The sequence below is a fragment of the Pezoporus wallicus genome, unplaced genomic scaffold, assembly GCF_028554395.1.
Source record: "Pezoporus wallicus isolate ANWC-B61680 ecotype Strahan unplaced genomic scaffold, APGP_CSIRO_Pwel_v1 scaffold_11491, whole genome shotgun sequence".
NCBI lineage: Eukaryota > Metazoa > Chordata > Aves > Psittaciformes > Psittacidae > Pezoporus > Pezoporus wallicus.
The window spans coordinates 11564824-11588431 of record NW_026642649.1 but is presented as its reverse complement, the minus strand read 5'-3'; the positions used below and the strand labels follow the sequence as shown (position 1 = coordinate 11588431).

General features: G+C 39.2%; 1 protein-coding gene across 5 annotated transcripts in view; it reads right to left on the bottom strand.

The window, feature by feature from the left end:
* Positions 1-23608, bottom strand: part of VPS41 (VPS41 subunit of HOPS complex) — a 222817-nt gene that overhangs the window by 176221 nt on the left and 22988 nt on the right. For 4 of the 5 annotated variants that reach the window (XM_057431522.1, XM_057431521.1, XM_057431520.1 and 1 more), the window contains 3 exons: positions 12341-12415; positions 6857-6919; positions 5626-5691 (listed from right to left, as the gene is read on the bottom strand). In XM_057431522.1, coding sequence (XP_057287505.1) covers positions 5626-5691; positions 6857-6919; positions 12341-12415 — 204 coding nt within the window. Of the gene's footprint in view, positions 1-5625; positions 5692-6856; positions 6920-12340; positions 12416-13173; positions 13286-23608 lie in introns of those variants that run through there. The other variant, XM_057431524.1, reaches the window with a different exon arrangement.

Below are 23608 nucleotides of genomic sequence, written 5' to 3'. Positions count from 1 at the left end.
CCTTAGCGTGAAGATGTGCCTACCTGTGGCATCTTTCCTGGTTTTTGGCACCTCTGTCACCAACCTCTTCCCTCAGCCAGGCAAGATCACATAAAGCTCTGTAATGCTACTGCCATGGTTACAAGTAATCACTACAGGTATTTATTGTTTTCAGCGTAAAACCAACATTTACAGGCACAGACAAGATTAACAGATATGCAGGAGTAATACAGAACAGCAATGCTACACTAAGACTTACTGTTTAATCGTGTATCCCTAGGAAAAAATACAGCAGCAATAAAAAATTATCACTTCTGTTTGGAGCACCAATGGACTGCATGAGCTCAAACAAGACAGAGAATAACGTAAGCCTCAAGTTTTCAACTGAAGATGAGTTTTCAAAGTACCATCACAAAGCACTGTTGGCTAAGAAGCTGGGGGTGGATGGAGGTAAGGGTAGTATGTGCAATCAAGGGAAATCAAGCAAGGAAGCAGCAGCAGACAACACCAACACTGGGACGCAAGTCATGGAAACAGGAGCTGCTGCTGTAGTTCCCGGATAGAGAAGCTAAACATTTTGAGATGTTTAATACAAACAAATGCCATAGGATTTTTATTAAACTGTACTTTTAATAACTCAACTGCTAGATTCCAGCTGTTGCCTATTCACAAAGGACTACAGAATTAACAACTTGGAAAGCAAGTCCTGCAGCCTTGGAGGAAGAGACACAAGGTCTCACACATTTCACCTAGTTAGATCCTCTTTGCTTGCCACCTCAGGCTATGAAAAGTTTTCTACGCAGACATTTGGAAAACACAGAGATTACACGCACACAGGACTATGATCCATCCCCTCTTTATACAAACCAAATTTGTGTGCAACAGAACCAAGGAGAATGCTTTGTTTTCTGCAGTAAAGAAGAAATGCACATCGCAGGAACAATAAAGAAGAAATGTAAGCCAAGTAATCTGCTTATTAAACAAACAGCACATCACTACACATCAAAGTCTCATCTGTTCAGTAATATGGGATACGTCTGGGCATTATACATTACAGCAAGCAAATCACAGACCTGTATCACTGCAGCTTGCCTGCTGCTACAGTTTGTTTCCTGCTTATGGTAAATTATCCAATGCATGAAAAAAAAAAAAGCCACAGTATTTACTCTTTCTTCACTTAAACCAGACCTTGGAGTATTTACTGACTGACATTTTATAGCTTACAAAGCAATCTGCCTTTCTTGTCTGGTACTCTTCTACCCAACATAATGCCAAACAGCTGACTATCTGCTTTCTAAAAATGGACTGTGCTGCAAACAGCATCCTGACAATTTAATAATTTGTCAGAGTAGTCCAACCAGTTATTATGAAGAACATATCATAGGGTTCAGAGGTAAAGGTCATCTACCTACTCACAAAGCAAAGTGCATCTGCTGACACTAAAAAGCAGACAATTAAAAAGAAAGCAAAAAGTCTGAGACATTCCCTGGCAGACTTGACTTTAACACACAGATTCCACCACTCCTAAGAGCAGCTGCAGACCCTGAGAATGCTGTTTCTCTTCCTGCTCATGCATTGTTTGCAGTTGCTGTCCTTTCTGAGTATATGGCGTCTTTCTACATTGGCGTGTACTGAGATGACAAGGGGGAATGGCTTTAAACTGACAGAGGGGAGACTGAGATTAGACATTAGGAAGAAGCTCTTCCCTGTGAGGGTGGTGAGGTGCTGGCACAGGGTGCCCAGAGAAGCTCTTTGCTAGTTCTGTCTATAACCCTGTGGATATAATGGATACTTGGACTTTGCAATAACATTCACTTAGCTGATGTGCTGGGAAAAACAGCACTCTAACAGTTAAATGAAGAACACCTTGTTTTCAGCTTTAGCACCCTCATTTAGTTAGGATTTACCCTGTTATTTTTTAAGATTAGACCCTTTTTTACAGGGTAGAAAGTTACGGCCTTCAATAGCATAGAATTTGTTTCTTCCCTTGCTTTGAAGTTCTGCTGTCTACTCTGGACAGGAATGCCCTGTTATTTACAATATACGGTATTATTTCAGGCCTACCAGCATCTGTCAAGTCATCTCATCAATGGTGCTGTAGTTAATTGCAGAGATAAAGGGGAGAGGAACAGGGAAGCACCTCTATTTAGGATGATACCTCTTGCTTCTCACTGTGATTGTGTCAACATTTCCACAGTACGTGCCTTGTTTCTAGGCACAGATAACATGCATTCAATAAAAAAACAGTGTGAAAGAACCAGACCAAAACAGAAGTCAATGATACTATCCCAAGCTTAATGAAAGTGCTTTACTTTTAAAAACCAGTGCTTTATCATAGAATGGTTTGTGTTGGAAGAGACCTTAAAGCTCATCCAGTTCCAACCGCCTGTCCACGGGCAGGGACACCTTCCACTAGAGCAGGTTGCTCCAAGCCCCGTCCAACCTGGCCTTGAACACTGCCAGGGATGGGGCAGCCACAGCTTCTCTGGGCACCCTGTGCCAGGGCCTCAGCACTCTCACAGGGAAGAATTTCTGCCTAATGTCTAATCTCAATCTTGCCTCTGTCAGTTTTAAACCACTCCCCCTTGTCCTGTTCACTACATGCCTGTATAAAAAGTCCTTCCCCAGATTTCTTATAAGACCCCTTTAGGTGCTGGAAGATTGTTCTCAGGTCTCCCCAGAGCCTTCTCCAGGCTGAACATTTGTTTAGTAAACAAACTAAATTGTTTAATTATTTCATAATACAGTTGAGGGGAAAACTGCTCTTAGAAGACTCTAGTACATACCTAGTTAAGCAACCGTGTAAACATATGCACAGCAGAGTTAAGCTTCCAACAGTCTGCAATGATTTAAACAGCTACCCCAGGGAGCAATGCTCTTAACTCAGCTTTAGGTCAGGCTGAGCTTCTAAGATGTGGCAAATCTCAGCATCACACAACTGTTCACCCAACTTCTAAACACCCACCTGTGTTGAGACCCGAGGAGCTGCACCGCTATCCCTGAAGCACGTCACTTAGTCCTTTTCCCCCTCTATCTCTACATTATTTTTTTGAAGACTTTTATACACTTTGGACATGTGCAAAATGCTCTGCAGAGGGTCATGAAACTGAAGTGTATTTTTCAGACATTTTATATTGGTATAAAGAACTGCTTCTCAAAAACCTGGGGAGGTGGTAATTGACAGTTATAGTCCCTCCCATCCATTCATTAAGGATCCTATTGAAACAGATTCGTGGCTATAAAATTAATAAATTTAAGCATATCTTAAAGTGATGGTTTTTTGAGATGAGACAAACCAGAATGTTAAGGCCAGGAGCCAAGGTCTTGCTTCACATGTGCATGTGTGTGTACTTTGGCTTCTTTATTTTGTTTCACTGTAAACCAAAACCAGCATGAAATTGAAGAAATCAAGAACATTTTTGCAAGGGCATATAGTGATAGGACAAGGGGGAGGGGAGTGGTGGTGGTGGTCCCTTTCAGCCCAAATCATTCTGTATGATTCTATGAACATCTTCTCATGTTCTGAGATGATAATGTTCGCAATACAACTAGAGGCGTTTGAGGAAACGACCACATTTCTTTCTTGGTTCTTTTATTTGCTCAAATAATTAAAAAAACCCACAAACTCCAACATTTAAGATGCTAATTTTTCATTATGTCACCACCTCCCAGAACAACAAAAACCAAAGACAGACCCTAAAACTCTTCGATGAGGAGTTTACACACTTCACACTCTGTTTTTGAATGCAGCTCAGGCAAGGAGCATAGCACGAAGGCTTTAAGCCAAATTCTTCTCTTAAGCTTCAACCAAACTGAGGCTAGCCTTACCTCTATCCTTAGTGCTGTCCTGTCTTAGCACAGGTGGCGAAGCAGGCAGCATGCCTCCCATCACTGCCTGCTATTAACTATGAAGTCGCTGTGTCACTGCAAAGACCTCAGGGGCCACAGAAGGTCCCATTCCCCTCCCTGCAGCTGCTCACCCAACTATACACCTCCAGGCACAGGGAGAGATGCAAGGTCACAGCCTGAGGTGGTACGATTCAGCCTTTGCTTTTGCAGACCAACTCCCTGTTGCCTGCTGCCCCCATACAGCTCTTGGGCTTCATACTTAAGGAGAGATGCAAATAAAAAGCAGAGATTTTTTTTAAGGCCTTTGTCTTTTCAGAAAGGAAAAAAAAATATTTGATCAGTAAGTAGGTGAAATTTAACTTTCTGAATTTTCACAGAGCATTTTGCTGTTGCCTTTATACAAGCACATACGCTCCTTCTGGAGGAAAGGAGAAAAAGGGGAAGGGTTTCTACCACAAGGCTAAGAGCTTTTATTTTTTGGGTTTATGTATCAATAAAATCCAATTACAAGTGTCGAGGGACATTCATTTCAATGCTAAATACCTAATGTTAAGATGTCAATTAAAGTTTTCCTGAAAAGAAAGTTCCTCAGCAAAAAAATGAATGCATTAAGACTGGGTATACCATTCCCCAGAGGACAGAATATAAAACAACCTGTCAAGTAATCAAAGATAACCAAAGAGAATGTGTTAACTCCCTGATGTTTTTTTCTGTTCGGCATCAGGTGAATGCAAGCTCTTTTACCACCTGACGGAGCCCTGTTCTATTAATTCCCTGTTTCTCTCTTTCCATACCCTTTTATCAGCGCTAAAAAGCTTCACAAACTGGTGGCTGACAAAGACATACACTGACTGTGCATTATTCTAAGGACAACACCAACTCTGACCAGCCAGAAAAAGCTGTCAAGCACACATGCCACTTAAAAGCAAAATAAAAACACTGCTATGCTTTGAAACATACTGAACTGTTAATGAAAACGAAGTTGTGTTCAGCACTAGAAGTCTATATTTCTTACACACTGGAAAGGGGGAGCCACAGCATTCGGTTTGATGCATCTGTAAGTGAGGATTGTTCATCCTTAATTCATAAGAGGAGGCAACAGGAAAATTCAAGAAACAGTTCCAAATCAAACTTTTCTATTTTGAGTGAAAAGATGCAATGGCATACAAGATACTTTTAGGACCTGGGAACAGCTGGAGTCTGGAAATCAGACTTGCACCCTACACCAATAAGACACAACGCACATTTAAAGTAACAACTGCCCCAAGTTGAAGACATTAATCAGACAGATGCAAGCACATATAAAAGTGGGAGCTATAGTCTAACAAAAGCTGCCCTGAATTACTTCAAATACAAACAAATGAAAAACCCACACCACAAACTAGAAATGAAGAAGATAACTTGGGGTTGTTTACTTAAAAGAAAAAAAACATAGGTAAAGCAAAAGAAAAATCCCAAACACCAAGACCAACCTGCACTGGAAAAGCCCAGTATAAGGTCTAACTTCTGCTTCCACTTCAATTAATTAAAATGAATGGAGAAAGTCTGGACAATGTAAGCATTATTTCTTCTCTGAAGCTCAACTTGCTGCAACATGTTTTTAACCTAAAAAGTGCATTTCCCCAACCCCCATCCCTCCGGAATTAGTCTTAATTAAGTAAGAATGTTTTGGAATACAGTGTATAAAGAGAAACAAAAAGCCGAATTCTTTCCTCTAGGTGTTACAAATCACATATGCAACTTTCTGAGCTATTTTTAAAAGCTGTTTAAAGATAGCCTAAGTTCACAACTGCTTACCTTTTTCCCTCCTGTTACAAACTGCTTGAAGTGGGATCGCACAAAATGAGGATGAACAGCAACAATCTGAGGGGGAAGAAGGAGAAGAACAAAAAAAGAAGGAAGAGGATTGTGGCTTAAATAAGAGTTTACAAGGAGCACCACATCACTTTTTCAATTAAATAAACCTTTGGCAAGTATCAAGTATTACATCTGAGTTCTTGCTCTGAAATAGAGCCTGGCTGTTTCAGACATCTCTGGTTGTTTTTCCTAGAAAAGAAGAAAATTCTCCCTATTATATGCCACGTGACAAGTCACACACCTGACACTGAGGGCCACGTTATACCAAATAACTACTTTTTTTTTTTTTGCACAGCAGGTAGCAGAATTAGGACTGTGCAGCAAAGGACAGCTGCAAGCAAGGGTTACCCATTAAGTCTTGTTGGAGGCCTGCCCAGAAGCCACACACACCTCAGCCCTGTGGCAGGACAACCTCTGTAGCATAAGCAGAACTTAAACAGCCTCTCTGCCTTGTGTGTTATGTGTCAGGAGTGGGAGATCCAAATGCAAGAGCAGTAAGGGCTCTAAGAAGCAAGTGAGTCACACTGCATGTGTGTGAAAACTTATGGACCTCATTCCTTTCTTCCCCCTCCAGGAGCAGCTGCACCACGGAAGACCCTAAGCAGCAAAATGCAACCATTTACCCACACCACTTTTCATCCTGCAAGAAACATTTCTCATTTCAAAAAGCTAGATCTTCCCATATACCTAACAGAAAGTGCTTTTTCAACACCCAGGCAGCCACATGTCTCTCGAGCAGGGTGTAACTGAAGTTTTCCCTTCGGACAGGGTACATCGGCATCACCACCCACTCCCTTATGCCAGGGTAGGTTTAACAGGTATGAATTACTTGCCAAATTATTGACCTCCCAGTTAGCAGAAGCCTCCGAATTTCTATCACAGAAGTACACAGAAAGAAATACGTTGAGGCGGGTAACAGCTGAAACAGGACACTTTCACTTTGCCTTTTGTATTTGAAACACTCAAGCATACTTTTTACAAAACCAAGATTGGCTTCCTTCCTGCCTAACCAGATCAAAAGCTTTTATATTGAGATAGATAACTATTTCCCAGTGACTTGAATAACATTACAAGGAAGCGGAATTCCTTTCTCTCATTTAGATTCAATGTGACCTTTCTGTTATTAAAGATGACAACAACACAATTACTAAAGATTAAAACAAGCACTTACTTTAATAGGACAGTCAAACGTCTCATGAAACTCTTCCGCTGAATACAGTCCAAACACCTGCACCTAAAGAAGTATAAAAATAGCCAAAAATAACTACTTGACAATTAAAGGTGTCTGCAAATCAGAAACTAGAAGATTAATTTGAATGCTTAAAGTTACATCTTTTTTCCTAAAGAAAAAAAAAAAAAAAAGGTCATATTTCACAATTCAGAGTTAAATTGAGACATTCTGGGCTTCTGTTACGGCTCATCTCTGACTATTTGCAGCAGTGCAAAAGTATTTATTTGAATCTTTTTCTTTTCTTCTTTTTGTTACAAAGACAGCAAAACCTACAAGTTCCTTTTGCTTTAGGCTGATCAAATCTGTTTAACAGATACTGATCTAAGTAAGGTAAGAGCAACATAATAACATTCAGGAGAAGATAAATTAAAAACTCTTCCTTTCTGAGAAAAAAACTGTAGCATTTTTTCCCCTTCAAGCAATACAGGCTTTACATAAGAAAAAAGAAACTTGTGACAATAAAGCAAAACCAGCCTGAAAATGAAGCCCCATAATGTTTCTCTTCATTCTTTCCTCCGCCCAAGTGTATCCAGTGCTATTTTGTTTTATTCCATGACCACTGGAAATGTCTTTCTCTGAAGATTCCTCCTTTCCCATCTATGCTGATGTCCCAATACATTTAATAGTCAGCAAGTAAGTTGTAACCATGGGCCATCGAAATATCTACCAGGATTAATCCATCTGAAGAAGGCTCAATGTTTAAAACCAAAAACAAAATGAGCAAACAAAACCCCAAGTATGTTTCTACTCTCAAGAGAACTACACAATTTTAAATGTTTTCTTCCCTTTACTTATAGAACAGGCACAAAAGTGTCAAGTGTTAAGCAGTATTATTGAGATTTTGATACTCTTGACTATGGAATAGGCTTTCTCAAGCTTTAAGTACAAGCTTCTTTATCCAATAGGCAACAATTCTTACCACCAGTTCTCAGATGAGTCAGTTGACAACTGAGTACCTGCAAAACTTAGGGAGTAAAACAGGGCTGAAGACCTATGGCCAGGAATTAGCATTTGATTTACTAACTATGATTTCCACAAAGAATAACAACTGGTTTGCCATTTGATTGTGATTTTAGAGGTTTCCACCAGTTGCCACAAGCTGTTGGAAGTGGGAGAAGGGAGGAAAAACAAAAAAAGAGCATCCCATGGAGTGATTGGTGGAAAACTGTGATAGCAAATGTACTCTGAAGGGCTCTCAGGGTTACTCAGTCATCCTTATTTTCTGGAAAAGATAATCCCTTCAGTAACTCTGCTCTGCATGTTCAACAAGTTGAACTGTAAGATCCAAGAGATCTTTTAACTTTACTTCTTTCTCTCTCCACATTCCCTTCATGATACTTTCTCGAAGAAGGGAAGGGGTACAATCAAAAAATAAGAGTAACAAAAAACACCCGAAGAAACCACTAGACAAAGATCTGCTGAACAAAGCCACTAAATACAACTAATAGGCCGCAAAAAGTGAGGTTTAATAGCTCTAAAAATATCTGTTCAGATGACAAGAACCCCCAAACTTCCCACAGACAGTGAAGGAGACAGTAAAAATACTAGACTTCAGGTAAACTACAAGAGGAGCTAAGCCATCAGTGAGGAACTAAGCCCTCCTCAGAGTGGCTCAAAGTTCAGCCATCTCAGCAAAGTTAAAAACATCTCAAACCACCTCATCTCCCTTTCAAGCTTGTCTCCTGGATACATCTCCTCAGCAGCATTATCAGCTCTGCCCATTACTCATTAGCGAATATACTGCTTCTAACAACACGCTTTAAAAGTACTGCTGCATGCACTGTGTAGGGCTGAGCTACTGCTCCAAAGGATTAGAAAATCAATATTTGGAGACAGTGAGATGTATCGCAAAGCTGTGATTATGTAAAGCCAACCAAAGGCTTGTATTTGAGTTGGGCCTGGCTGCAAGCCTAGAAAACCTTCGGGCTGATGTCTAGAGGATTTTGTTTTCTGGGTTTTTGTTTTCATCAGTTGGCACAGCACATCCAATGCAACAGACCAAACAAAATAAGAAACAGAGGAAAGAGAAAACAAGACAGAGAGAAAAAGAAAAAGGAGGGAGAAAAAGAAGAGACATGGAAATAAGGTTAAAACACAACACTGCAAATTCCAGAATCCTCAAAAATGACAAAACACCTCTCCCAAATTACAACTCATTAATGAAAATTAACGTGAGCAACGGTGTCTTCAACATTTTCATAATACTGCATCAAACATGGCAATGTTTGCTCCTTTAAGAGCATGAAAACAAAATGGAGCCAGTTAACTGAGGAGGAAAAAACAACTCAGCATAAAATACATGTTACCATGCCTACTCTAGGGACACCATATAACAGTTTATTACTTCTTAATGTCTTTTATTCTTCAGAGAGAAAGTGATTTTTTTGATATTACAAACCCATATTGGATTTATCTATTTCTACTTTCTATGCCCACTCAGATCATGATGGTTTTCGGTAGCTGGAAACAGGATTTCGCAATGAGAGTCCACTATATTTTGCCAGTCTCATTTTAAATATCCAGAACCCACCACCGCAGTGCATCCAGACTTAGTTGTTTCTTTGCTTCCACATGTGGAAGAAGCAGCCAACTTCCAGTGACTAAAAGCCAGGAAAAGGGCACAAATTATATCACTGTTATGAAATCACATAAGAGCACTAGCAAAACCGGGAGTCAGATCCAGGTTTTTCAGGACACCATACAAGCAGGCAAAAAACTAGCCTGAACACACTCTACAACTCTAAAGCTGCAAGCCTGCTTCCCCTTCTATTCATTCCAGCACCAACATTCTCCTTTTATACCTTAATGTTTCAACACCCAGCCATTTTCCCCAGCCAGCAGCCAGACTAGAGTATTGGTGATGGTTTTGATTTCTGTTCCTTTCCATGCCAGTGGTGACCAACTGCAGATGAGTTCATTGGCAAGGAAGATTTTCAAAGAGCCAAACGTGCAGTACAGAGAAGCTGCAAGTGGCTTTTCTGGCCAACAAGGCACTTGCTGGCCACGTATGACACATAGCTGCCAGGTCTTGACATTAGGTCTGGATGCTGCCCAACAAGAATGTTAAGAAGAGGCTTATAGAATTGCACTGTGCTGCTATGCTACCCTCCCAGTCTCAAAACTAGTTTGAGAGTAGGAAAGGAAAGAAAAAAGTAGTAAAACAAAACACATCAGACTGCAGTACAGAGGTGAGGAAGGTGTTCTCATCATAAGGCCTTCCTTCAAGCAGACAAACAGTTCCATCTCCCTCACAGGGGATCCACTTTGACAGGGGAAAATGCACTCCCTGCCTATTTCATTAACTGGTAGAAAATACTTGCATCAACCCAGACGGCTCAAAAGTTACACGTCCTTGCTTTTTGGTTGCTCAAAACTAATTTAAAAAAAACAACCTGTTGTGCTTTTTCCTTCTTTGTTTAAAAAAAGGATTTCAATATTGTTCTGTATTTATCTGAGTTAATGACAACCTGACAACCACTTGTACAGGTGTTTAAATTCTTACACTTGGACCCCTGTAAGGAAAGACGGTAAAGTGACACTTTTGTTATGACCCAGACCTTAAAAGTGCTACATTATCTGGCCAGGAATTTCTGCCATTTTCTTGCACAGTAGCACAGCATACAATATGTTTTTTCACCCTTTTTAGGGATGGATTCTTTCATAGACACACATCCTTCTGGGTCAAGTGGGAAGTCTAACTTCTAAAACATCCAGATCTGTCAGATCTCCAAATGAGCTTTTCAGAGTAGAATACGGTGAAGCATCAATGCCCCTGGACTATATGAACACAAATATGATGAATATCGTACTTGCAATACTCCAGCCCTGCGTCAAAACCATTACCAGAATTAGCCCTGGCTTGGGAACCATAGTTTACAGTGCCTTGTATAGCATGTAATGTCACATACTGGATCTACATTAGTGATTTCAATGAAGACAGAATCACCATTTAAAGTATTGGAGTCTTTTCAAATGCAGCCACACGAGAGCAGGGATTATGGATTTTTTTAATGTTTCTGAAATGATGTATTTTTAATATGTATTTAATATATGTAAAAATGTGCATGATAATCACTGCCACATACATGTTTCAAGTCAGTAACCCCCAGTCACATCTGAGGAGCCCTTTACAGCAAATGCTTGCTTCTCCCAGCATTCGAAACACCCAAACCAACAACGCCAGCTCAACATTTTTATTACCTTGCACAATTACTGACTCTTCCCTTATCTTGCTCAGACAATTAGGACACTCTTGCTGTGTTTCTCACAGGCTGTAAAATTCTACAACCCACTTTGATAGGCACTAGTATCCCAATTACTGTGTCAAGATACTGACATCAAGATATCTCAGAGAAACAAAAGGCTTGGATACATAAACTGCCTGTTGAGGAAAAAAGCCTCACTTATTTGGAAGGGAAAAACCCAAGCACATACAGTCTAAAGGGATTGTTTCCCCATTTTGCCTACTTTAAAATGCTATTTTGTCTTTAATTTATAGAACTTCTGCTGAATGGGATGCATCCACTAGGATCACCAACATTCCTCCTCCCCCAAGTCTACTCTGTAAGAAATGTTCTCAGTAAGTCAGGTGGATATAGAGAAATGATTTAAATGATATTTTATGCACTGCACTTGTATATGAGCATTATATTTAAAAAGAAGCTTAAATACACCCCGTGCATTAGAATTCTATCATTACAAACCAACATTAGAAAAGGCTGCCATTGACTTTAAAACAAAAAAGACATTCTTATAAGTGGAAAATCAATCACCAAAACCACTAAATGTCACAGCTCAACATTCCAGAGAAGCACTGATAATTGTTAGTTATACACTGCACAAATGATGTATGTCCTCAGTCAAGGAAGTAGGTGCCAGTTTTTTAGGAAACTGTACGTATATTGATTTTACATTTATTTAATGTGGCTGTTGTAAGACACTTTATTCTTCTGATAAACTATGATTGCTTATCAAAAGATTCTATAATTCAAGAGAAACATTCATAACATGTGTGAAAATGAAAACCACCAGCCCACAGAAATCATGCCCACAAAATCCAATTTTGTGGATTTATAGCAGAAAGGCATTAAACTACTGTCTTGCAGGAACAGCAGAGTAGTCACTGAAGTATAACTGGCACAGCAGTAATGATTAAGGTGACATGTCCTCCCGCCACAGTTGTTAATCAGCTTAATACCAGTTATATTATTGACATACTTGTAATTACTTTTCCTACGGCACATTTGTGCAAAATATATTTGACTTTAATTTTGAGCATTCAAAGGTGAGCTCAGTTCTCAAAATGGATGGAGAAAGTGCTTGGGTTAAATGTATGAATTAACTCCAGAGGTATCAAAATTATCTCAAGTGTAATACTCAAGACTACATGCTACCTTATTAAAGATATGAATGGGTTTGCTGTACCTTGCCATCTTCTGAGCAAACACCCATGTGTTCTCCACTTTCATCCAGGCTGATCTGATTTATCTTCACTGGGCTCTAGGGAAAGAAAAGAAAAGAAAAAGACTACTAAAGAAAACTAAAGTTATATCACCAATCACATGTTTTAACTCTGTCCCCTTCCTGAGAGTCGTGTCTTCTGTAATGTTTAGTTGCATGAATCAAAATCCCCCCCAGAATAGATGTTTCTATGACAATGCCAACAGACAGCCCTCTTCCCAGCCCTTTGCCTAACCCAGAAAGTTGGTATTTTTGTAGTTACATGCCTCAGCGTTCTGGAGCTCCCATGAAGTGAAAGGCTCCCAGAGCTTGAGCATCTGTGCCTGTGCACCACAGCTGTTCATTCAGACCCTCTCCTGCTATCAAAAGTCAGCATAAAACACACTGACCACCAAAGTGCCCGGGAAAATTCTGGTTTGGTCTGATGGCTATATTGGTAATTATTTCTTCCTTTAAATCCCTTCTGCCTCTTTCGGTGTTGCCTCCAATAGTGTTTTCAGAAGCGAAGATTAGGAAGCACTGAAGTACAACATAGGTGTACTCATTCTCAGACAAATGCTGAGAAAAGCCTGAAAACTGCCCAGATTTAATAAATTTTCCTTTCCCTATCCAGAGATACTTTTGGTTCTAGCCACAACACTATACGCATCTGCTACCGCTTACTTTAGCTTAAACATCTATCCTTACCTTAAGTACTAAGGATTACCTTACAACATCATTTGGGTAATACGATGCATATCCTCTCGCATACAAACCCCATTCAGTTATATTCAAGTACCAAGAACCTTCTTATATACCATGATCCTGATTTCACATTCTGGAACAAATGCCATTTCAAGCATCATTGAAGGATCTTTGCCCACGTGAGTCTCTCATACATTTAAGAACAACTTTTCTTTCTCTCATGAAATTTTGATTGAACCATGAAACAGATAGCTTCTGTGGTTCTGAGCATGACTAAAGAGAAAGCCACCATATATTTGTGTGAAAAGGAAGTGCCACTGGAACAGTGCTGGAGTCATGGGGTCACGTTAGATGTTACACAACCATGTCTAAAATATCACAGGTTCCTATATATGCTATGGCAGTTGGAATTACATAAAAAGTACATCATAAAAAGTTACACTAAAAACACACTGTCCAGATGGACTATCTACTGGAGATAAACTGAGGTCTTCTCAAAGCCTTTGGAAAGCGTTTCCCCATAATTTTTCACACACAAAAAAAATCCATCTCAGGGAAATGAAGCCTTCTTCTCTTCCACCTTGAAGAGAATGCATGTCCAAATCATATTTCATTTTCTAGAGATTCTTTCTAATCAAAATGAAACAACTAAGCCTGCACAGAAACACTCGCCTGTTGAGTTGGGAAAAGGCTGCTTCCAGCCCTTTTGCTTTCCCACTTCCTTTCGTGCAGGAGACACCACTCTTGGTCTCACTTTGTGTTATCACTAAATGCTACCTGGAAATACCACAATTACTGCCTGCCACAAAGTGGTCTTTTACAAAAAGCATTAAAAATAAAACCATTAAGAATTACAACAGCAATCTCAGGACAAAGTTCATTAGGAACATATAATCCATGTAAATATATTACTCAATTAAGAGATTATCTAACCTAAAAACCCCACACCATAAAACCATAGGCAGCTGCATATAGGATGTTGAGGAAATTATGAATAATTATTTAATTAGCACTACATTGGGTCATCTTTTCTAACCTAATGAGAACGCCTAGCTTTAGGCAAACAAGTGAAAACACGCAACTTCTTTGTGGTCACAACCACGCTTCCAGTACTGCATCAATGACAGTAACACACAAAGTATTTCTAAAGCAGCATAATTCAAATCTGGCAATAAGGGGGACCCCGTTAGTTAGGAAGGGAGATAAAACCACAATGATTAACCTGGAAACAGCTTCAGAATTTCCTACAGTGTGGAAGTTCCGGCAAAGAGGGAAGAAACACCTTCAGCTGAATTTCCATTAGCTGCAGTTTTCTTTCTGATGGAGACATGTTTGGAATTCTGGACAACATAAGTAAGTTTGACTGTTCAAAATCAATAATGTCAAGCTGACACTATAGAACAAAAAAAATGTTACCTTAATGGAAGAAAGAAAAGTTGAGGGAGAGGGAGAAAAAGCTAGAAGGCACCTTGCACAAAGATCTAAATGCAGGCTTTTGCAAAATCCTAAATTTAAAGGAAATCAAGTACCTCCAAGCAAAAGTACCTCATGTGATAATCAATTACCTAATGTAAAATGCTTGAAATAAAGGCACTCAGTATGGATTATGTCAGCTCTTCAATTAGGAGTAAATTCACGGCCACTCAGAAAGCTTCTTTTAATTGTGTTCTTTGTGGCAACTCCTTCTCCCTTGACACTCATCATCAACCCACCTTATACTATCAGTCCCCCAGTGGTGAACCTGAGAAATCAATCTGCTAATGTATAATTTGTAAAGCTCCTCTGACTAACAAATGGATAATTGATTCTTTCACAAATGCTGCATCCCAACGGATATGAAATGGATGAACAAGAAACACAAGACTGGATTTCACTCCAAATCTGTGAGAAATGCAATATTTACAAGCTAGGAATCTAAACATTTTAATAGTTGCCTGCAACTTCATGCCTTTTAGCCACGGTTAGCAGGCAAGCAACATGCACATTAGGAGTGTGAAAAGCAAAGCAGTGTTCAATCATACTTACAGCAAACCTCATTTTACTTCTAGAGGTTCTCATTGCTAATACAACCCCCTTAAGCAGCGTTTTGACCCACCTTTAAGAAGAATTTTCAGAAACTTTTCTTAAATTAACCCAAACATTTTTATTTGTCTGTCCATACACACACCTATATACATACCAAAGAAGAAAAACACCCAGAGGTCTTCCCTTTAATATCAATCAGGATCTACATAACCAACGTGTCTCTGCTCTCCATACCAATTCAAACTGAGCTTGAATTGTAATTGAAAACAAAATAAAGTGCCTATTTTTCATCTATTCATGTTTCCATCTTCATGGCATTCACATAAACAAGCATGTAAAACTCCAATGTACATCAGTCTGCCAAACCAACCCACTACTTAAAATGTTACCCTCTGGAGTAAGAACTACCATTTTTATGCCGGTATTATTTGCACCATGGTGGAAGCACCTGAGTACAAAATACCGATGTGTAAACAGAAACTGCTTCAATTAATGCCCTAACTAAGCTAAGATCATCTCAAATGCAAGCCTTGCTCTAGGTAGGATGAGGCCTTGAATAGAAACCCAAAAATTCAGCTTTTCTATCCATAAATTAGACATTCTATACACATCAGCACCACTGAATCATAAGAAACAGACAATGCCTTTAAGACTATTGGGGAAAAAAGGAAACAAACAAAAAACTAGGTGAGTATTGAATATTCTCTTCCTTCAAGGGCGCCTTTCCAATTAAAAATGGTACCCTCAGCCCACCTAGAAGAAAGCCTAATTTACTTAACGTGTCAAAAAAGGAGTTCTATTTTTCAGGGCCTTTTCATTTTGGGAAGTGATACAAGGTGACAGCAAATAAACCAGATAGTGAGAGAGTCTTCAACTGTTCAAAAAGACAAAGAAAAGAAGCCGTGCAAGAGCTAAGTACGAACACTTGCGTTACATGTTGTTTTCCCCTGTTTTGACCTCAGAACACTGCTGCCCAGAGATGTCTCACACAGAGGAGCTACCTTTAAAAAGCACAAACTGAACCTGTGCACTTTCCTTCCCTCAGATGCTGCACTGCTGCATTGATTTATGAATATTTTGCATATTTGTAGAGTTTTACTAATACAATAGAGGGAAAAGCAACACAGGAAAGCCAACTGAGAGACATAACCTAGTGACACAAAGGTTTAAACCGAAGAGGCAGCTTTAAAAGACACAGAATAAGCTGTTCACCACTGCCTGCAACAGAAGCAGTATACTCTGAATTTACAACACTTAATTTTGATTTGATGAAAATTTAATGAATGTTGATGAAAATTTGTATTTTATAAAAATTCACTAGTATCCACACCAGAGGTTTTGTTCAACAGTACTGGCAGAGAAATTCAGGTAAGTAAGTGAGGATTCCTGCTCCAGTGCTTTTCCTATAACACTCCTGAATCTCTCATTCTCCAAATGAAAAACAGGAGATTATATTGGTTAGAAGAAAAGGGAAGGGGCAAAGCTGGAGAGAATAACAAGGTCTGGGACACAGAACAATAACATTAACTTTTATTTTGTCTGCAGAAAGGCAGACCTTGTCTATAAGAAAGATCTCAAAAGCTTGCCTAAAACTAAGGGAATATGAGGACAAGAAATTCCTCAGATATAGTCTTGAGAAAGTGAGAAAGACCAAAAAGCCCGCAGTGATTTCAATACATTCCACATCAGTGAATCCCTTAATCTTGTTTGTCAACTACAGAGACTGAGGAAAAAGAAGAAACATGCAAGGGAAAAAAATTAACAAGGGATCTCCTTAATTCTGTAGCAGTTGCTAGGTAATCAGAATGCTTGTCTAGGAACAATGGAACTATTACTGAAAACAAATCTGCATTGGAAGCCTACACTGCTTCCTAGGAGAGTTTAACTGTTACCCAATTTCTTACAGATTCAAAGTAGAATCTCTTCTTTATTAATACACCGGTGTATAAGGAGATACCCTCGTGGGAGCTCTGTGCCAAAGCAAACAAACTACTTTCGTTTCCTCTTCTCCTCAAGTCCCCTTCACCGTCCACTGTGTAACTGTAGGGCTTCAAATATGGTATGTCCTAAGCTTGCCTCTGCTCTCGGTGTATTAAAACCCTCTGAGACTATGAAGCGATATTCCCATCACACATCCATGAGGAGGGCTGAGGTACAGGCAGAGGGCTAAGAAAGGGCTGCAGGCAATGACTACATATGCCTTACTCACAAGGCCCAAAACAGTGGGAGAAGACTATCCCAGGCAATCTGGAGGTTCACCTCACTGATTCTTTAACTGTTTTCTTCTCAGAATGCTTCCCCAAGCACAATGAAGTTCAAGAATTCATCATTGAGCATTAACTTTCCACACAGGCTACTGAATTATAAATTGAGCTTTGAAGAACAATTCAGAAAACATTCCTAAATCCCTGAGGAAGAAACTTACTGGAGCACTTTCACAGCTTGTTTCTAACAGAATACCACCACCATCATTAATGTATTTAACAGGAGTTTGTAGAATTCTACCCCCTGAAGTACAAAGCATGAGATTTTTTTTTCTCCATTTCTTGATAAGCCACATTTTAGAGACATGACTGATGAGAAAGGCCAACCAGGTCATACAGTGCAAGGTACTGTCAGGACAGGTTTTCTTTTTAAAGATTATTTTATTGGTGCTTTGACCAAACAACTTTTAAAGAAGCAGCATCTCTTGACTATTCTTCTCGGGGGTCAGGCATTGTTGGCCTAACAGCATTTCCAGGAAGGTCGATCACAACAGCCGTGATGCTCATCCGCATCCCTGACCTAACACAGGACAGAGGACATGACCACATGGAACCTAGCATCTCTGCTTCTCCATACAGTCCATTTCGTAGCCATTATTTTCTCCACAACTACATAGTTTTCTTCCTTCTATCAGCTCCTGCAATGAAAAACTGCACTAAGTACTTTTTTCCAGTTATTTTAGCCTGTCAACCATTCCACTACAGACAATGTTTCCAATCTGATAGCTACTGACATCAGTGAAAAGATCTCTCACCCATGGAATCGGGTAGAAGCAGAAATACTATAAGGGAATGAATTCTTCCTGACTGAAAATGACGTAACTAGTCACATCCCTGCCATAAATACTACACTGGGTGATCAATGCTGAAGTTCAAACAACAGCTAGATCACCATCTTCCATGCAAACATCTGGTTATCAACCCCGGTATAGATTGACACAAGTCAGAGCTATATGCAATAATACACACATTTTCTCCTTACTGGAAGCACTGTATTCTCTTTGGACACCAACTCTGGAACTTCCTTTATTTGTAATTTTATCATCTGGGAAAGTCATGCAAACCCACCAGAGATACTCAACAAGGGTCAGGGTTGCGTGTCTGACTCTTGACAGGATGCTAAAGACATGCAAATCAAAAATGATGGGGGGGGGGGAAGGAGGAGAGTAGAGAGTACTCTCATATGGAGAAACTATGGATCATGAAGTTCATGGTAACTTACTGTCAGTGGTGTATTGCATGCCATATCCTCACTGCGACAGTAAGAGAGGGAAAGCTAAACTTGAGGACGAATTGATCCTGTGCATCCTCCTCATGCACTTACATACAAAGAGGTTCTATTTCAATACCAGTGAAGTGTAGACATGATTGCTTATTAAAAAACTTTATTTAGATTTAAAAAGCAGAGATTCATTCAGTCCTCCATCTTCACAGCTGCTATCTTCAAAACTGCCAAGACCTGCAGCAACTACAAACTTCTAAGAGCAACCAGTTTAGGGTTACAATGGTGAAACTTCCAACACCAAAATAATGATTTCTGAAACTTCTTATACTTTTATTACAGTGGAGATGGCCAGCTTGGAAGTAGTTACTTTTGTCAGCAGCCACTCTGAGGGTATAAACTGGTCAAATCTGGACTGTCCACTTTTAGCATCAGAAATGCAGTAAGCAACTGCTATACACACTGTCATGTCTTTTAAAACAAACAAGTCTCATTCTTCAGAAAGGAATCTTTATCAGATCTACAAAGTTCATTATCAGTAATATCTTACCCCCACTGGAAAAACACTTAGTTTTGCCTTCATGTTTTGTTCATCATATTATGCCCCTGTTATGTCATTCTGTGCTTTTAATAGTGCTGCTTTTATATTGTTAATGGAAACAAAGGGCTGTAGCTCTATCATTAATGTCAACTTGTATAAAAAACATTGTCCTCCAGAATTCTGTTCCTTTGGACTTTCTAACTAGGAAAACATTTTCTAATGCAAATAATATTTTATTAATGCCGGAATGCTGAATAATTCTGACAGGCAAACTGCTATTATTTTGTGCATGTAAGTGCCTGCCTTCCTTGTTGAGGAAAATGCCATCTAGGTACATAATACCCCATTTGAAAGGAAAACAGCTCTAGGAATCAGCAGTATACTAGTTTCTTAGGAATTAAACCTTTCCAAATCCTCCCTATGCTTTTAAAGGTTGCTAGGGTTTAGAAAACGCACATCTTTGTTATCAGTCTTTTATGAAGAGACTTCATCAGTGCTACCTGAAACCAGCTGTTTTGTTGCTGCTAATAAAAAATCTAGTGCAACTTGGCCCAGTGGTCCAACTATGTGTCAGGAAAGAGCACTTAGGGGGGCTATGAGACAGATGTGGCACAATATGCTTCTGAGATGACTGAACATATGTCTTGTATCAGTCAACATCACCTGGTCAAACCAGAAATTTCCCAGTAGGGCAGGGACATCCCTGATAGTGAGAATCTGTTCTTGAGAATGGTTCTTTGGATATCAACAAGCAGTAAAAGAGAAAATAACCTAACAGCATCTAGTCTTTCTTATCAGGGACTAAGCTCTGGAAGGCACAGAAATGTATGTTCCTTATTTAAGAGTTGTTTGAAATTTGTTGGGAGTTTTTTCAGGCTCTCTTTAAAGTGCCGACTACACTCTAGAAAAGTAATCTTTTGCTTAAGTCAGAGATGAAAATAATATTGTTGTGCATGGTTGGTTTGTATGTCTTTGAAATTAGAAACTATCTTTCTGTGGTTTTCTTCAAAACAAATACATTTTGTTGCCTAATACTGTTGTCCAATTATGGTGCATAGAGCATTCTTTCAGAGAAAAGGTCAGTAATAGTTGCAAACACAAATTACATTTTCTAAATAATCACAAGATGTAGTATGCATTCAAATGGTACCAAACCTGGATGGTGAAAGAGAAGAAAAAAACCCAAACAACTGTTTTGACAATATTGATGTTTCTGCATAATGTCACAAACAATTCTGTTCAAAGATATTTGAAATGCCACATGTAAATTCACTTAGCAGAATTACAGGCAGGTCCTCTGCTTGATCTTTCACAAAAATAGACTCAGGGTTCCTACAAGGTCTGGTGAAGAAAAATGAAAAATACATTGGAAACTTTGACCTTCCATTGACCAATGATGCTGTATTAAATAGTAAAGTATTCATGTCCTTCATGTTTAGCATTCTCTCACAATGAGGTATTTCCCCACACACACCTCAGAATTTTCCAAATTTCAATTTTGAGAAAACACAAAGAATATGACAGGACCCAGCCGAGTCAAGAGAACCCGAACTAGTTGTTACATCTAGATGACTGTACCAGAACAGTATTCAGTTACAACACCTCAGTAAGAGATGACATTAACAAAAATCAATGACATTGAAATGGACTTGCTAAGGTACTTTAAATGTAATACTTTCAGAGCTGGTCATGAAATGCAACTGACACACAATAGGATACCTACTCCGTAGAAAAGTGATGGATACTGCGGAATAAAAAGGAAACTTCTACTATGTTTCTATGTTTAAAAAAAATAGAGGAACAATATGCATTTGGAGAGTAATGAAGTTGTAGAACAATCATTCAGTCTAAAGATGGGGCTGAATGTACCTCTCAAAGAAGGTATATGGGCAACACAGCTGCTAGTGAATAGTTCAAAACAGAAGGCAGAAACAATTGCAGTCCCAGAAACAGCTGATAAAGTACATCAGCTTTATACATTAACTGAAACAAATTCAATCTACACCAACCATGTTACTGTCTGTTACTGCAAAAGCATGCATTTGACTTATATGAGCTAAAAGCATTCAAGAAATAAATGGCTGGACCATAAAAGACCTTCTGTAGCTGAATCCACACTTCCAACTAAACTTAATGTTATTCTGCACTAAGCTATAGAGTTAGTGAAGCTACAAGCTTGAAAGAGTAATTGAATGAAATGGTCAGGCTTTCCTCAGTTTTCAGCTTACAAAAATTAATCATACATGATACTACAATTGTTTGAAATTCCCATATTTCATCCGTACTCCAAGCAACATTTCTAGCAATAATGAATCCCTTCCACATTCACCTGATCTCTTGGTTTAAGTAAAAATTTAAGCAACATCCACTTCAAAGGTAGGTTACATACAGTGGGTACATGTGCAAGATGTCTGTGAGAGGGGTATTTTTGTTTCAGCTGTGTCAGACGAGAAACTCATCTAGACCTATGGAATACCAGCCCTGACACTACCATTTTTAACTGTCTAAGCAAGCTACCTTACTTCTTTTCCAGTGACTGATACCCAGGTACACCATGATTCCTGCCAAGGAAGGGTCCTAATCTTCAACAGCTCCACAGTTTCCACTGGAAATACTCCAGGTCACAAACAATCTAATAAACACATACTAGTGCATTGCAGGACATTCCCTCCTAGCCTTTATAACATCCAAAAAAGCCAGAATCAGAAAGCCATCCGAGTTACTCCCACAACTGTTGTAAAAACCTCTGGACTTCCAAACCATCTGCAGTTAAAATGAGAAGACAAGCAGACAGAGGCAGAAAAAGGGCTATTAAATGGGGTGTAGACGTTCAAGTCTTATGAGTAAATTCCCAAAAGATGTCACTTTTTCTCCAGTTTCTCCACTGGGCAGAGCTAGGGGTTAACTTAAAGCATTTAAGCCCAACGACTACACCAGCCATTTGGGTGGGAGATTCCACAGAAAGGAAATCTGTCCCTTGCATAGACACTCACTCCTATTAAAACCTTCGTTTTTACTTTGGTTCTTGGAGCCTACACGTATAGCAGCCTGCTTGGTTTTGTACAAAACACAGCATTTCAGCTTCAAATTTAACAGGCTCAGTGACATCCTGCAAATACTAACACACAGCTACCTAGATCTTTACTCTAAATTCTGTGCTTCACTTCATTTCCCAACTAAGTCTTCTTTCATAGTCTGACAGTGACAACTAAAATGATGTAGTTAAAGTAATAAACAGAGAATTTTAAGTAGCCTGTCAAAATAAGTGACGTTTATATCATCTTATTCTTAAACTTACGTAAAGTTCCATTCAAAGTAACTTCTTCATTATACAGTCAAATGCTGAAAGTTACCTTCCCCATTGAAAGATGCTGCATTATCTCTCACAGCAGTTAGTGGGCTCCGCATCATTTCCAGCCAGAGCATTTACTGCTTAACAGCTGCTGTTCCCTCATTAGAAATATGCTCTTCTTGTAATTAATACTCTTTCAAAAGCAAGTCAAGTCAACAGAAACCTCTGACATTCTGTTTGCAACCTGCTGAATTACCAGCAAAATCAGCACATAACTGACTGACGTTCAAGCAAGCAACAGACTTGCAAGGGCAACGATACCACCACAGAAGCAACTCCCCTTTCATTTTTCAAGGTAGCAGAGATGACCTAGTGGTTTGGGATTTCTGCCACTCCAATTAAAAAAACATAAAGGAACATTTAGTGCTACATAGTGTGAGACAATCAGAAAAAAAATGGCGAGGCCAGCAAAGAAATATGTGGTGAGAAGAAATGCTGCAAGAAGGGGCCTCTACTTAAAGTTTCATTCTTTCTGAAACTCCAGCCATATCCGAATAGCTCACAAATGTTGCATGCTAAAAGGGACCTTAATTTCTTTGCACTATCAGATGCTTTTATAATGCTATTTAGACTGTTTTCTAGGCTCATGCATCACCTCTGAAATACCTCCAATGCATTAAACATTTAAATTCCCCCTACCTGTAAAATAGACAACGTTTCCCCTTCTCACAGAGTACCACTGCCACCAGCCAAGACTTCTTACTAGTTTTGCTCCAAGCTTGATCGTTATTAGAAGACCAGAATGAGGGCAGGTTATCATGCCCTTTGAAAGGTTTTTGATTTGTTACTTAACTAAACATGTTTGTACAGCTTTCTTCATATCTACAAGTCCTTAATCCACAAGATGTCAGTTGAGGCAATAATTATATTAATAAATTGTAGACAGCCTAAGAAGAAAAGAAAGATGGAGAGGCATTTGGAATTAACATGCTGTGAATCAGTCCTAAATCATCCTCTGTCAGTGGCATTAGCAGGCTTTTTTCTTCTCCCTTTCTTGTTGCCTTTTAGTAATAATTTTCAGTACGTTTGACACATTTCATCTCACTCAATGCACTGAACCCTAATACAAGAGAACACCAGTTTGTCAAACATACGTTATTTGAGGATGCATATCAGTTAATCTTAGAAGGCTGACATTGTCAAA